Source organism: Indicator indicator, chromosome 14 (assembly GCF_027791375.1).
Source record: "Indicator indicator isolate 239-I01 chromosome 14, UM_Iind_1.1, whole genome shotgun sequence".
Classification (NCBI taxonomy): Eukaryota; Metazoa; Chordata; class Aves; order Piciformes; family Indicatoridae; genus Indicator; species Indicator indicator.
In genome coordinates this window covers 1,423,458-1,438,898 of record NC_072023.1, presented here as the reverse complement: position 1 = coordinate 1,438,898, position 15,441 = coordinate 1,423,458, and the positions used below count along the sequence as shown (strand labels likewise).

Here is a 15,441-nt window from a genome sequence, read left to right as displayed (position 1 = left end):
CAGAAATGTGTGGCCATGGTTTGATGCCCATGGTGGTGGTGGGTTGCTGGTTGGACTGGATGATCTCAGGGTTTTTTTGCAACCGAAACAATTCTATGATTCTATGCAAAAACGGCCAGGGCATGCTCAGCACCCTGGGTACCATCAGCCCAATGGGATGGGAACTTCCTTGCCCTAACAGAGCCCTGGAGCAGGCTGCACAGAGAGGTTGTGGAGTCTCCTTCTCTGGATACTTCAAAACCTGCCTGAACGCGTTCCTGTGCAACCACTCTAGAGGAACCTGCCTCGGCAGGGAAGTTGGACTGGGCGATCTCCGGAGCTCCCATCCAACCCCTACCATTCTCCGAGTCTGTGACTCCATGGAGCACCGTGGGGCAGACGCCGCTCCCGCAGCTCCCGATCGCTGCCCCGGACCCCAGCGCCCCCTGCCGGCACGGGAGGGTGGCAGCCTCGGAGGAGGCACGGGTGGACAGCGGCCCCCACAGGCCAAGCGGGAAGCGGCGACATCACCCGGCCGCGAGCATTCGGGGGTTTGGGCTTCACGGAGTGGAAACAGCGAGTCCCAGCGGCTCAGCACCCGTCCGAGCCCCGCTACCCTTCCCCGCTGCCTCCCACATGGCTCTCAGCGTCTTCTAGGCCGGGCCAAACCGAGGCCGGCCAAATCTAACCCGGCCGAGTGGAGCCGAGCCCAGCCGAATCTGCTCTCCCCCCACCCCACCCCAGCCTCTCCAAGCCGCAGCCGGCCCTGCCGAGGCTGCCGGTGGCCTCCGCGCCCCAGGTTCCTATAGGCTGACGGGACCTCAGCAGCGACCAATCAGAAGGCAGTTGTCAGGCCCGTGGTCTATTTTTAGCACGCACAGGCGGCGGGTGGGGGAAGTATCGGTAGCTGGGCGAGCAGCGGAGCGCACAGGGCCGGAGTCGGGCCGAGCTGGGCCCAGCCCCAGCCCCGGCCCGGCCCGGCCCAGCCCAGCCGGTGGAGCCCCAGTGAGGGGAAGGTGTTTGAATGCCAGGCTCAGGCGGCCGTGCTGGGAGGGAATGGCAGAAGCAGTGAATAGTTTGCGTTGGAAAGGACCAGAAAAAGTCATCTGGTTTGACCCCCACGCTGTTCCCAGAGACATCTTCAACTGGGCAGCCTGCTCAGAGCTCCCTGCAGCCTGACCCTGAATGTTTCTAGGGACGGAGCATTTAGCACCTCCCTGGACAGCCTGTTCCAGAGTTTCGCCACCCTCAGAGTAAAGAGTTTGTTCATGCACACAATCACAGAATCATAGGGGTTGGAAGGGACCTCTGGAGATCACCTGCCCTGCTGCCAAAGCAAGGTGGGGGTGGATTGAAGCTTGAGGAGGGAGATTCAGACTGGAGATTAGGAAGAAATTCTTTGAAGTGAGGGTGGGGAGACACTGGCACAGGTTGCCCAGGGAGCTGTGGATGTCCCCTCCCTGGAGGTGTTCAAGACCAGGATGGATGAGGCTTTGAGCAGCCTGGGCTGGTGGGAGGTGTCCCTGCCCATGGCAGGGGGCTGGAACTGGATGATCCTTAAGGTCCCTTCCAACCCAACTCATTCTATGAATCTGTGCACCGAGACAGGGAAGAAAAATCTAAGACCTACTCTCCAAAGTCAGTCAGCAGCCATTCATTTGGCAGTGAGAAGGGCTCCATGTCCAGTATCAGAGCCTGGCTGCTTCTCCCCATCACTGACCCTTAAATGATGGTCAGTGTCAGTCCGTTCTGAAATCCTTGTCCTCATTACTCCATCCCCATGGATGCTCATTGCCAGGAGCCAGGAGGACATAGAGAATAGGCAGCAACACAAAAGTCTGCAGGACAATGTTTGGAAGCCCTTTGATTGAAGGGGGGGAAAAAATCAGTAGATAAAAAAATCTGCTTGGGAAAAGAAATGTAACGAAAAAATGTTTATTCTGTCTTTGGCAGGAGAGTGATCTGAAATCTGATTTCAGTGGAGTTTTTCCATGCCATTGAATGTTTTCTCAGCGTTCAGGGGTTGTCAGGCTTAGCTGCAGATTAAACTGAGTTCTCACAGGGGAAGTTCAGGCAGCGTGAACGCCGTTGGCTTTGCTGATCCCATTCTGCACCATCATGTGAGAGGGGAGATTGCTCTGCCATAAATATTCATCCAGCACCTTTCAAGTTTTCACTTCTTCTGTTCTGCTGCTGCCCAGCCCTGTCTGCCACTTTTCTCTGAATAATCATTACTGCTGAGCAACCCATTCAGAGGAAAAAAAAAAAAGAAATTGCATTTGCCAGACTGGAAAAAAAAAACACTAAACAGCACTGGACTGGTAAGTTGTCATCAGAAGAAGTTGCAATCCTGTTGCAATGTACAGCTGGGGACCTTAAAATGGTCTAACTGCTCTTTGGAGTTGCTGCACATTTTGATCTGGAAGGGTTGTGGCTCATGCAGAGGTCACACTGAGCACAGAATCATAGAGCTGAGGAAGAAGTTCTTGAGTAGGAGGGTGGTGAGACTCTGGCACAGGCTGCCCAGGGAGGCTGTGGCTGCCTCCTGCCTGGGGGTGTTCAAGGCCAGGGTGAGCAGCTGAGTTGTTGAGGTGTCCTTGCCCAGGGCAGGGAGGTTGGAGGAGGTGAGCTCTGAGGTCCGTTTCAATCTGATCTATTCTGTGACTCTATGAGCATCCCATTAGCAGCAGTGCAATCCCATTTTTGATCTGTGCTTCTTATCCACAGGCTTTCAAACAGATCTCACCTCTGTTTTATGACTGATGCTGGCATTAATGTCTTTCAGTGCCCTGTGCCTTTTATCTAAACCCAGACTGTCCTGTAAAAGAGCCTTCTTCTCCTAATGAAGATCAAATGATCTGCAGACTACATTAGACTTTGGTGCTGTCACCTCAGAGCATGGCCATCCTGCTGACTTCTGCCTGCTGCAGTCAATCAGCTGCAGTGTGAGTGGAGGATGCTGCCCAGGCCTGCTGCATGCTTTGGGGCCTGAACCCTGCAAGCAGGAGATCACAGATGTTTTCTGTCATGTACTAATAGCCAGCTCAGCATGAGGACTGGAAGCCCAGAGCTCCCATAAATGCTCAGAACATTTCACCTCCAGGACTTTGAATGCATCACTTAATGTGCCACTGAAACACTCTGGAAGCTGCTTGGCTTTTTTTTTTTTTTTTTCTTTTTTTTCTTTTTTTTTTTTTTTCTTTTTTCTTATTTTTCTTTCTTCCCTCCAAGCTACTTTGCAAAGGGCTTCAGAGAAACGCATCATAAAATTTTTAAACTACTGTGACACTCTTGTGATTGTTTTAATTTTGCAGTGCAGGCAGAGGGACTATTTTCAGAGGCAAAAATGTGTTCTTTCGGTCATCTGAGGACAAAGTCACCTATCTGATGGTCCTGGTTGAGCAGGAGGAGATGAGTCAACCTGGCCTACCCTTAATTATAGCATTTGTTGTACAAACTTGCAATGCTTTGCCTTTAAAATGCCAGTGGAGGGAAAGCAGCTGCTGTAAGGTGGAGCCCCTGGTGCACTGATGAGGCAGTGGCTCCTACTCCTCATTCTGAGCCACCTTAGCTCACCATGAGACCTTGTTAATGGCGACATCCTAGCCCTTGGAAGAATACAGGGAATACAGGGTGGGGTTTCAGGATTGTCATGCAGGATGCCATCCAGAGGGACCTGGACAGGATGGAGAGGTTGGCTGAGGAGAAGCTCATGAGGTTCAGTAAGGCAAAGTGCAAGGTTCTGTACCTAGGGCAGGGCAGTCCTTGTTATCAGTCAAGGCTGGGGGGTGATGAGATTGAGAGCAGCACTGCAGAGAAGGACTTGGGGGTGCTGGGGGGTGAGAAGTTGGACAGGAGCCAGCAATGGGCACTGGCAGCACAGAAGGGCAATGGCAGCCTGGGGCCTGGGACTGGCATTGGCCTTCTGTGCTGCCAGTGCCCATGACCAGAGGTGGAGAGAGGGGATCCTGCCCCTCTGCTCTGGTCTGGGGAGACCTCACCTGCAGTGCTGTGTCCAGATATGGGACCCCAAGACCTCTGAGATCATCAAGTTCAACCATCATAGGCTGGACTCCATGGCCATCAAACCATGTCCCCAAGTGCCATGGCCACACAGTGGCTACATAGCCACAGCTGAAGGCAAAGGGAGCAAAGAGAAAGGCAGAAAGAGACACAGAGATAGAGGAGAACATTCAGCCCTGGGGGGACATTCTTCATCATCAACCAAAATGTCAAGTCTTTGAGTCAGAAAAACATCACTCACACCAAATTTCCTCCCATTCCCGTGGGGAAAGCAGTTCTAAATGAGTTTGGATTTCTCTCATGACAAGCAGAACCTCATTTTGGAAAGCCAACAAAGAAATTGTAGCTCTCTAATCCCTTCTAGATTCCTTTACTATGCATCCCTGCTTGAGATGAAATTTAGCATTGCTACAGCTGATTACTGCTTTACAAGGATCTCATCACAGCTTTGGCAGATGGGCTTGCAGCAGCTAATTGGTTCATTCCTTGTCCTTCCCTTTCCCCTTCCCCCTGCACATCTCCAAATCACTAAAGAGGATTTTCCAAGCTAGTTTATAAAACATACCCTGCAAACCCAGAGATATTTTCTATCCAGCTGTTCCACACCAGGGAGGATTTGTTTCTTAGCATTGGGCAATGCTGCTCTAAAATCACCCCTAGCTCAATGAGGAGTCAGGAGTGTGAGTGTCTCCTGGATCAGTGAAACCTTCCCCACAGCCTGGGAAATCTTAGTTTTCTACTACAAGTCAGAAAACAAAGTCCCTTCCCATTTGCTTTCATCCTGAGAGAAGCTGGAGGTAGCAGTGGGTGGCTGGGTAGGCTGTTTGCTGAGAGCTCAATTCCCACTCAAATTCAGGGCTCAGTTTCAGGGAAAATAAGGAAAGCAGCGAAGGAAATTCAAGTCCTCCCTCTTCCCTCCTCCTCCTCCTTCTCCATAAGTCAGCTTCTACGAGTATTAGGGTAGAGTAAAAGAAACTTCAGGGTGTTTGTGGTAGCTGAGGTTGTGGAAAGGTCCTGGCAGTGCCCTTTCATGGAATCATAGAATGGGTTGGGTTGGAAGGGACCTCAAAGCTCATCCAGTGCCAACCCCCCTGCCATGGGCAGGGACACCTCCACCAGCCCAGGTTGCTCAAGGTCTCATCCAACCTGGCCTTGAACACCTCCAGGGAGGGGACATCCACAGCCTCCCTGGGCAACCTGTGCCAGTGTCTCCTTACACTCACTGGAAAGAATTTCTTCCTAGTATCCAGTCTGAATCTCCCCTCTTCCAGCTTCAATCCATTGCCTCTCATTCTATCACTCCAGACCCTTGTCAAAAGTCCTTCTGCAGCTTTCTTGTAGGCCCCCTTCAAGCACTAGAAGGCTGCTCTGCTAGGCTGCTGCACAGGGCTCCTCTTGGATCCTTTTCTCATGGTTGGTGAGCCTGGTTTGAGCCCCAGAGCAGGAGGACAGGGATTATTCAGGTAACCTTGAGGTCTACCCAGCCCCTAAAAATAACTGCTGTATTCCAGAGTGACTTCTACAACTGCCCTGACACACAGAGAAACCTGAGAGGAGGAGGCTGAGGGAGACTTCATTGCTCTCTACAGCTCCTGGAAGGAGGTGAGGTGGGGGTTGGCTCTTCTCCTTAGTCTCAGGTGATAGGAGGAGAGGAACTGGCCTGAAATTGTGCCAGGGGAGGGTTAGGTTGGAGATGAGGAAAAATTTCTTTGCTGCAAGAGTGGTCAGGGATTGGCACAGGCTGCCCAGGGAGGTGGTGGAGTCCCCAGCCCTGGAGGTGTTCCAGAACCCTGTGGCCATGGCACTTGGGGACATGATTTAATGGCCATGGAGGTGTTGGGTTGCTGGTTGGCCTGGATGGTCTTAGAGGTCTTCTCCAACCACAACAATTCTGATTCTCTGATACCATGGTGGCTTGAGTCCCTCTGTAGGAGTCTCCCCCACACATGCAGCTTTCCTTTGTGGTTTTTATTCTGTGCTGCACCTTTAAGAGAGGCAATGGGAGCCTCATCTCAAAAGGACAGGGAGAAAGGGAAAACACAACCAAAATCCCAGTCCAATGCATGTGACATCCACCAGCCATTTCCTTTTGCTGGTCTCACTTGCAGTATGGAATGACTTAGGTTCCACATTTGTCAGAAGAGAGCTTGCAGCTTGCTTTTCTGGACAGGATTAGCCTTGAGCTTGAATTATTTAATGGAAGAGTTTGAAACTTAGCCTCTGGTTGTGAAGCCAAAAATCAAGCTGCTGGAGAGGTTTGCAAAGCCTCACAGCACCACATTGACCCTTCTCTAATTGAAGCCTTTTCTCCTAGCTCCAAGGAGGGAAAAAATTCAGTGTCCTAGAAGTGCCTTCTTCCCTCCCACTGCTTGGTAAGTGGCTTCCTGCCTTAGGCAGCTTTGGGATCCTATCCACTGTCAAACAAAGCAGCTCCTCTGGCACTACAGCTTGACCATTCCTATTCTTCAAGTGCTCTGAAGCTTGCCTCAGCTGGATGTTTTTTTTTTTTTGCCCAGCCTGTTCTGTAACATCTGAAGATATTTTTTCACTCTCCCTCTGTACCTTATGTCAAGATGTGAACATGACAAAGACATTGTGGCCAGTGTCACATAAATTTCTAGTTTTGTGGCATGATTCACACAGGGATGGATTGATTTCACTGGAACTTCAGGGGCTAAGCCAGGAAAAAAAGTCCTCTCTCTTCATGGTTAGGATAGGAGCTTTTATTTTTTTTTTTCCTGTTCTTTTTTTTTCTTTTTCCCTTGCACCTCCTTAGAAAATTCCAAGCTTAGGCAAAAACTCCAGCAAGTTAAGCAAAATTATTCCTGCACTGGAAATATGAAGCATTGGCTTTGCAAAATAAACTATCTGCAAGGGAAAGGCAATATCCTGATTTGCCTCTTCCTCTATTTGTTGTGTATGTTTAATTAATACACTCCTTGAGTATGTTCAGTGTGGTTGCATTCACCTGGCCCTGTCTACTCCAGGCTTACACAGCCCCAGAACTATTTCTTTATCACTGCAAGATGTTTTTCTGCCACAAATAAAAGCTAAAAATTTAGGGTTGAGTTTTCCAGAAGGACCTGGACAGGCTGCAGAGCTGGGCTGAGGAGAAGCTCATGAGGTTGAATAAGGCAAAGGGCAGGGCAATCCTTGATACCAGTCCAAGCTGGGGGTGATGAGAAGCTGGACAGGAGCCAGCAATGGGCACTGGCAGCCCAGAAGGCCAATGGCAGCCTTTAGGCTGCCATTGGCCTTCTGGGCTGCCAGTGCCCATTGCCAGAGATAGAGAGAGGGGATCCTGCCCCTCTGCTCTGGGAAGACCTCACCTGCAGTGCTGTGTCCTGCTCTGGAGCCTCAAGATCTCTGTGATCATCAAGTTCAACCATCATAGGCTGGACTCCATGGCCATCAAACCATGGCCACAGAGTTCTGGAACAGCTCCAGGGGTGGGGACTCCACCACCTCCCTGGGCAGCCTGTGCCAATCCCTGACCACTCTTGCTGCAAAGACATTTTTTCCTCAGCTCCAACATAACCCTCCCTGCAACCTCCTAGAGAGAAGAGGCTGACCCCCACCTCCCTGCAGCCTCCTTGCAGGGAGCTGTAGAGAGCAGTGAGGTCCTATGTGGGACTTCTGGCTGCTCTTGCAGGCACACAGCTGGGCATGCATTCTGCCTCCTTCCCCTGGCCACAATCCAAAAAAGGAGGCACCCAGCTACAGGGTGGAGCTGGGCTCCTGGGAGAGTGCTGGAGGCAGACTTCCCAGAGCAACAAGGTGCTGCAGACACTTTGCCTTCAGCCAGCCAGGCAGAGCTGCAAGAAGAGTCCTGCCTTGCCCATGGCATCACACAAACAGGAGCACAGTCCCAGCATGGTGTCCCCTATGGGGAGAGAGCTGGACACCACCAGGCACTGCCACAATACCAACTTGCTGCTCAGCAGGCAGCGAAACCACAGCTCCAAGGGCTGCCAGAGAGGAAGGTGGAATGGCTGGAGGGCAGCTCTGCTGCTAATGGATCAGCAAGGGAGCTGCAGAGAGGTGGTCCTGCCTCTGCTTTTCCTTTGATGAAATCAGAGCTGGGAAAGTGATGTTCTCACTGCTTCAGGACCTGGGCAGACACAGAATTAGTTCCCAGCACTCAAGTATTTCCTAGCAGGGAGAGTTTCTCTTCCTGAGCAAGCTCTCTGCCTTTTAACTTCTAACAAGGCAGTGGCTTTTCTGTTTATCTTTGTTTCAGCTTGTAAAAGAAGTATTTCCTTCTTCCACCTGCAGGAACCCAAGGCCTACACAGCTATTTGTAATGAACTCTGCTGGTTTGGATGTCATAGAATGGGAGGGGTTGGAGGGGACCTCTGGAGATCAACCAGTCCAACTGCCCCCTGCCAGAGCAGGAGCACCCAGGGCAGCTCACACAGGAACACAACCAGGCAGGGCTTGAGATTCTCCAGAGAAGGAGACCCCAGAACCTCTCCGGGCAGCCTGCTCCAGGTCTCCAGCACCCTCACACCAAAGAAGTTTTTCCTCATGTTGAGGAAACTTCCTGGGTTCCAATTTGTGTCTGTTGTTCCTTGTCCTACCTCTGGGCACCACTGACAAGAGCCTGGCCCCTTCTTGACCCCCACCCCTCAGGTATCTATAAACACTGATCAGATCCCCTCTCAGCCTTCTCATCTCCAGGCTGAACAGCCCCAAACCTGATCCTTAACAAGGCTGCAGAAAGCTCTGGAGATAGCCCTGCTGGCAAGAGCAGGGGTGATGACCTCAGTGCTGTTCTACACTCCCTCTGCTGCTGTCAGAGTTCTGTGCAGATTCCTGCAAGCAGTGGGAGATCCTCACTGCCCTCTCACCATGTTTACAGCTCCCCCCTCCAGAGAGGGATCTGTGGGTGACCACTGGTGAACCTGGCAAGTCTGTTCTGCTTTCACATCACTAAGGTCATAAAGATACAGCTGAAGAGCACTGCAGTGACTTCTGCTGTATTGATCCATTTCCAGACCTGTTCTCTTGGTGCTGTTTATTAGCTTTATGAGTGCTGTTTGATGGCAGGCTCTGGACCCTGCCATGAAGAGCTTCCTTTGATCAAGCACAGAGGCTCAAAGGTACACCAAGGCAATCAGGGGATGGGTGGGAAATGATTGCTCATTGCTGCTGCTGTTGTTGTTTCACAGCTGTGAGAGTTTCTGCTGTTTTGGAAGGGATATCCAGAGAGGACCTGTCAGCAGTCTGGGCTATGTGGAAGCATTACAAGCTTCAAGCTGGAAAGAGTGACCAGCCACGTGCACCCTGGCTCTTCTTTTTCTCTCTCAGATGCCTTCCTGTAAACCTCTTTCTGTTCCTGTGCTCCCCCGGAGTTGGCAGAAGCTCTGTTCCTGCAGGTTGGGAAAGGAAGAGCAGGCTGTCATTGCTGGATCAGGCACAAGCACTCCCTTTCCTCACCCAGCAAAGCACCAAGCTGCTGCCAACCAACTCCATCTTCCAGTCTCTTGCCTTCTCCTCTGAGTCTTTCCATGACTTCCTTCAGACCCTTTCAGGACTCCTCACAGATTGTGAACACAGGTGGAAAAAAGGCTGATGGAGAGTAGAAGTGAGAGGCAAAGCTGCAGAGATACCAACATGAAGGATGCTTGCAGCTTGGCAGAAGAAAGCAAGTTCAAAGGCACAGGTGGCAGCAGGACTGAAAGGGCTCCCAGGTGCCAGCACTCCCTGTGAAGAGTATCCAGGCACAGAGGGCACTGCCAGGCAATGCCACAGCCTGAGTCACAGGAGAGCTCCAAGAGATAATGCAGCTAATTGCAGAGGAGAGGTTATACTTCTAGAGAACAATGAGGAGGCCTACAACAAGTGTACAAAGGATTAATGGAGAGACTGGCACTTGGAACTTGCATTAAAACAGCTCCTGAGGGCACTGGAAAGCTGGAGGTGGCATTTACTGATCAGCCTCATCCTGTGCAGTCTCAGTCTTTGGTCTTCTCTAGCACAATAGAATCACAGCATGGGAGGGGTTGGAAGGGACCTCCAGAGATCAACCAGTCCAAGTCCCCCCTGCCAGAGCAGCAGCACCCAGGGCAGGATGTACAAGAACACATCCAGGTGGGTCTGGAAAGTCTCCAGAGAAGGAGACTCCACAATCTCTCTGGGCAGCCTGCTCCAGGGCTCCAGCACCCTCACACCAAAGAAGGTTTTCCTCATGTTGAGGTGGAACCTCCTGGGTTCCAGTTCATGTCCATTGCCCTTTGTCCTATCTCTGGGCACCACTGAAAAGATCCTGGCCCCTTCTTCTTGACCCCACCACTCATATCTAATAAGAGCTCTTCTCAGCCTTCTCTTCTCCAGGCTAAACAGCCCCAGGTGTCTCAGCCTTCCTCACAGAGGTTCCATTTCCTTCAGCATCCTCACAGCCCTGTTTGGACTCTCTCCAATAGTTCCCTGTGTCTTGAACTGGGGAGCCCAGAACTGGACACAATACTTAAGCTGTGGCTTCACTAAGGCAGAGCAGAGGGGCAGGAGAACCTCTCTTGACCTGCTGGCCACCCCAGGATGCCATTTGCCTTCCTGGCCATCAGGACATGTTGCTGTTACTATCATAGAATCAATCCTAGAATGGGCTGGGCTGGAAGGGACCTCCAAAGCTCCTCCAGTCCAACCCCCCTGCAGTCAGCAGGGACATCCTCCACTGGATCAGCCTGTCCAGAGCCCTGTTGAGCCTCACCTTGAATATCTCCAGGGATGGGGCCTCAACCAGAGTCTCACAGTATATCAGAGGTTGGAAGGGACCTCCAGAGATCATCAGGTCCAATCCCCCTGCCAGAGCAGCATCACTTAGGGTAGTCTGCACAGGAATGCATCCAGGTGGGTTTGGAAAGGCTCCAGAGAAGGAGACTCCACAACCCCCCTGGGCAGCCTGCTCCAGGACTCTGTCACCCTCACTGTAAGGAAGTTTCTCTTCATGTTGAGTTGAAATCTTCTCTGTTCTAGTTTGAACCCATTGTTCCTTGTCTGATCACTGTGAGCCACCTCCCTGGGCAACTCATTGCAGTGTTCCACCACCCTGCCCTTGTCTTTCCCCTTCCTCGAGGAGCTGCTGGAGTGTGTGCTGGGTAAGCAGCCAGAGAGGCTGGACTGAAAAGCGGCTGAGTGGCTGTGCTGTAGGGGTGGTAACCAGTGGCATAAAGTCTAGCTGGAGGCCAGCAGCTAGCAGTGTAGCCCAGGGGTCAACACTGGGTCCAATCATCTCTTTTTTTCAAAGCCACTTTGTATCTGAAGGACATGAGTTGTCACTCCCTGCACTCAGCCTTCCTGCTGATCACCCTGCAAACAGGAAAAATGGAAGAGACTGCAGCAAACACTTTGTAAGTGCTGCTCCAAGTCTCCCACAGTTTGCCAGGCAAGAGAAAGAAAGTTGACAGCTTTGCACAGAGGCATGCAGCAGTCAAGTTCTTCTCTCTGCACCAGATTCCACCGCTACAATCCATCAGGAAGTGCTTCCCTCCTCAGCTCAGCAGTGTTGCCACTGTGGTGCCATGCATCCAGCCAGAAGCAAGGTGGACATTTGCATCTGATTTCCACTGGAAGATGAAAGCCTGCATCAAAGACTCTGCTGCTTCTGCTGCTCCTTTGCTGTTGCACATTGCTCAGCAGCCTTATCAGGAAACAAGAGACCCTTGAGCTGAGTTCATGTTGTGAAGAACATTTTACAAACCTCTCTTTCATGTGGTCCTCAGCACCACTTCATCTGCCAAGAGCTTGTGCTGAGCCTTGACACTTGGTGCAGAAAGGAGAAGCTGCTCTCACTCAGAGGCTTTAAGATCTCCCTGAAGATGGGATCAGCTCTGCCTGGCACACGTCTGCAGCAGCTAGCATGGCAGAGTCATAGAATCATTAAGGTTGGGAAAGCCTTCCAAGAACATAGAGTCCAACCTCTACCCAGCACCTCCAGGACCAGGTCCAGAGAAGGGCAACACAGCTGGGGAAGGATCTGGAGAGCAGGGCTGGTGAGGAGCAGCTGAGGGAGCTGAGGGTGTTTGGTGTGGAGAAGAGGAGGCTGAGCTCAGGGAGACCTCATTGCTCTCTACAGCTCCCTGAGAGGAGGCTGCAGTGAGGGTTGGGCTCTTCTCCCTAGTCTCAGGTGATAGAAGGAGAGGAACTGGCCTGAAATTGTGCCAGGGGAGGGTTAGGTTGGAGAGGAGGAACAATTTCATTGGTGCAAGAGTGGTCAGGGATTGGCCCAGGCTGCCCAGGGAGGTGGTGGAGTCCCCATCCCTGGAGGTGTTCCAGAACCCTGAGGCCATGGCACCTGTGGCCATGGTTTGGTGTCCATGGTGGTGTTGGGTTGGTGGTTGGACTGGATGGTCTCAGAGGGCTTTTCCAACCCAAACAATTCTCTGATCCTATGATTCTAAAATGAGCCAGAACAAAAGGTAGAGTTCTTGTGATACCACTGCCAGTGGAGACAAGAACTCCAGTGGTGCTTTGCTCTCTGCCATGGACATTTCCAGATGTATTTGACAAATGAAGAGGCTGAGTGGGTGGTGGTTTACAGGAGGCCTTCATCTCTCTGTCCTCTTGATTTATTTCCAAAGCCTGACTTTAAACTCCTGGTATGGCCTTTATGGAAAGCCAACAAAAACTCTTCATCCAAGTGTGAAGCAAAAGAGCAAACTTCACAACTTCTACCTACCAAAACCAAAAATGTACAAAGTTCCTGGCACATGGACAGGAAATAAATTAATGGCAGTCATTAACTTCTGGTGAAAAAGCTAAATAGGGGAAAATGCTAACCTGGACATGTCATAAGCTGCTTAATGAACTGAACCACAGACTGTTGTGTTTTTTTTCTTTCTGTGGAACAGAAATTTTAGTCTCAGATTTGGGCATCTCATATAAATATTTGGCTCCATGCAATATATCAATGGTGACCTCAGCCAAACCCAGCATTCATTTTCCTCCCCTGCAACAAAGAGACTTTTCTCCTCAGATACCTGATTCTCTCCCAAAAAACCAAGGGCAGGAAAAGCTGAGAAAATATCATAGAATCACAGAACTGTCAGGGTTGGAAGGGACCTCAAGGCTCGTCCAGTTCCAACCCCCCTGCCATGGGCAGGGACACCTCACACCAGAGCAGGTTGCTCAGAGCCACCTCCAGCCTGACTTTAAAACCCTCCAGGGATGAGGCTTCCACCACCTCCCTGGGCAACCTGTGCCAGTGTCTCACCACCCTCCCAGTGCAGAACTTCCTCCTGATGTCCAACCTAACTCTGCCCTGCTCCAGTTCCAAACCATTCCCCCTAGTCCTATCCCCACAGCCCCTTCTGAACAGTCCCTCCCTAGCCTGCCTGTAGGTCCCCTGCAGATACTGAAATGCAGCTCTGGGGTCTCCCTGGAGCCTTCTCCTCTCCAGGCTGAACAGCCCCAACTCTTTCTTGGTCTGAACTCAGGATTGTTGCCAGAACAAGTTATAAAACCTCTCTAAATATTGGGGCTCATAGTGATAGGATGAGGGGCAATGGATTGAGGCTGGAAGAGGGCATATTTAGACTGGATACTAGGAAGAAATTCTTTGCAGTGAGGGTTTGAGACTCTGGCACAGGTTGCCCAGGGAGGCTGTGGATGTCCCCTCCCTGGAGGTGTTCAGGGCCAGGTTGGATGTAGCCTTGAGCAACCTGGGCTGGTGGGAGGTGTCCCTGCCCATGGCAGGGGGTTGGAACTGGATGAGCTTTCACATCCAACACAAACCATTCCCTGAATCCATGAATCTCTCTTCCTTCCTTCCTCCCTCCCCCTGCATCTGAAAGGAGCTTTCCACTCTAGCTGCCATTCAGTGGAGTGACACTGAAGTGTTTTTCAGACAACAAAGAGCTGAGGTAGAAAGCTTTGTCCTTTGCAAAAGGCAAAATCCCTTTCCAAAATGCAGGAGCTCAGGCAGTGCTGGGAGCTTTGCTGAATTAAACCTTGACAAGCTGATCAAATTCCACTTCTGCCAAGTGCAGCCCTTAGTGTGCAAATCTGAAGGAAACAACAACAACACACTCAGGACCCCAAAAAAGAGAGAAAGAGAAGGAAAAAAGAGAAGTGCAGCATTTTGTGACACTGCCCAGAGAATTGTGTAGTTTTGCTTTACTGTAATGGAACAAATCATTTGGGAGCTTCTCTGGAGTGTTTTTTTTATCTGTTCCTATTACAAACTCTTTTGTTTCCAATGCTTGTTCACCAGGAGGGCTTTTGTTGCCCGACAGCTAAATAAACAGGAGGGAAAACGAAGCAGCCCAAGCAGTATCTTGCTGCCACCTTGTGTCGAGTACAAACTGAGTAGTTCATGTTTCATGGGTAGTTTAAAAACACCAAATAAACCCTGCTCAGAAAATACACAGGAAGGAAAAGTTCAGGCTGGAGGTGAGGAGAAAGTTCTTCACAGGAAGAGTAATTGGGCAGTGGAATGTGCTGCCCAGGGAGGTGGTGGAGTCACCATCCCTGGAGGGCTTCAGAAAGGATTGGATGTGGCACTTGGAGCCAGGGTTTGGTTGTCAGGAAGGGTTAGGGATTAGGTAATAGGTTGGACTTGATGATCTCTGAGGTCTTTTCCAACCTGGTTGATTCTGTGCAAACTTACAGAATCACCTGGGTTGGAAGGGACCTCCACAGGTCACCTATTCCACCCCCCTGCAGTCAGCAGGGACATCTTCCACTAGATCAGGTTGCTCAGATCCCTGTCCAGCCTCACCTTGAATATCTCCAGGGATGGGACCCTAACCACCTCCCTGGGCAACCTGTTGCAGTGTTCCTGCACCCTCCTGGTGCAGAACTTGTTCCTCACATCCAATCTAAATCTGCTCTGCCCTCATTTCAAATCATTGCCTCTCATCTTATCCCTACAGACCTTTGTAAACAGCCTCTCTCCATCCTTCCTGCAGGTGCCTTTCTTCCACATTGCAGGGAGAACAACTCACCTGCACAGGTGAAACACTCAGCAATAAATCCACATGGAGTCTAACTGGTGGCATCTGATCCCACTGCATCCTTGTCTGTGGCAAAGCAAGCAGAAGAGGCAGTGGATGCTCACAGCTCACCCCCCTGTCCTGTGTAGGTTTGCCCACAGCACCAGGGACAATGGCTGCTCAGCTGCCAGTGTTTGACAATGAACACACAGCCACAAATCAAAGTGTTTGACAAGACATTTCATTACTGATGGGGAAGGGGAAGGGGGGAGTTGGGTGGTGAGGGTTGTTTGTCTTACATAACATCAAAGAAGAACTTGGTCAGGAAAGGAGAGTCAGGATTTCAAGCAGAGGAGCTCTGCACGTGTCTCATCGATGAAAGGAGAGCCAGAGGATAAAAGGGAGCAGAGCAGGCAGCAGGATGTGCAATGGCAGCTGTTTAATCCACATAGCTGGCTTCTGTGGCCAAGGCTTTGATATCTGGGAGGCACAAGCAAGCAGCCAT

The 15,441-nt window shown here is 51.0% G+C and overlaps 1 protein-coding gene across 1 annotated transcript in view; it reads left to right on the top strand.

The window, feature by feature from the left end:
- Positions 1-359: 359 nt before the first annotated feature.
- PLEKHG7 (pleckstrin homology and RhoGEF domain containing G7) overlaps positions 360-15,441 on the top strand; it is a 36,498-nt gene continuing 21,416 nt past the window's right edge. The window contains exons 1-2 of the mRNA XM_054386760.1: positions 360-760; positions 852-973. Coding sequence (XP_054242735.1) covers positions 360-760; positions 852-973 — 523 coding nt within the window. The remainder of the gene's footprint in view (positions 761-851; positions 974-15,441) is intronic.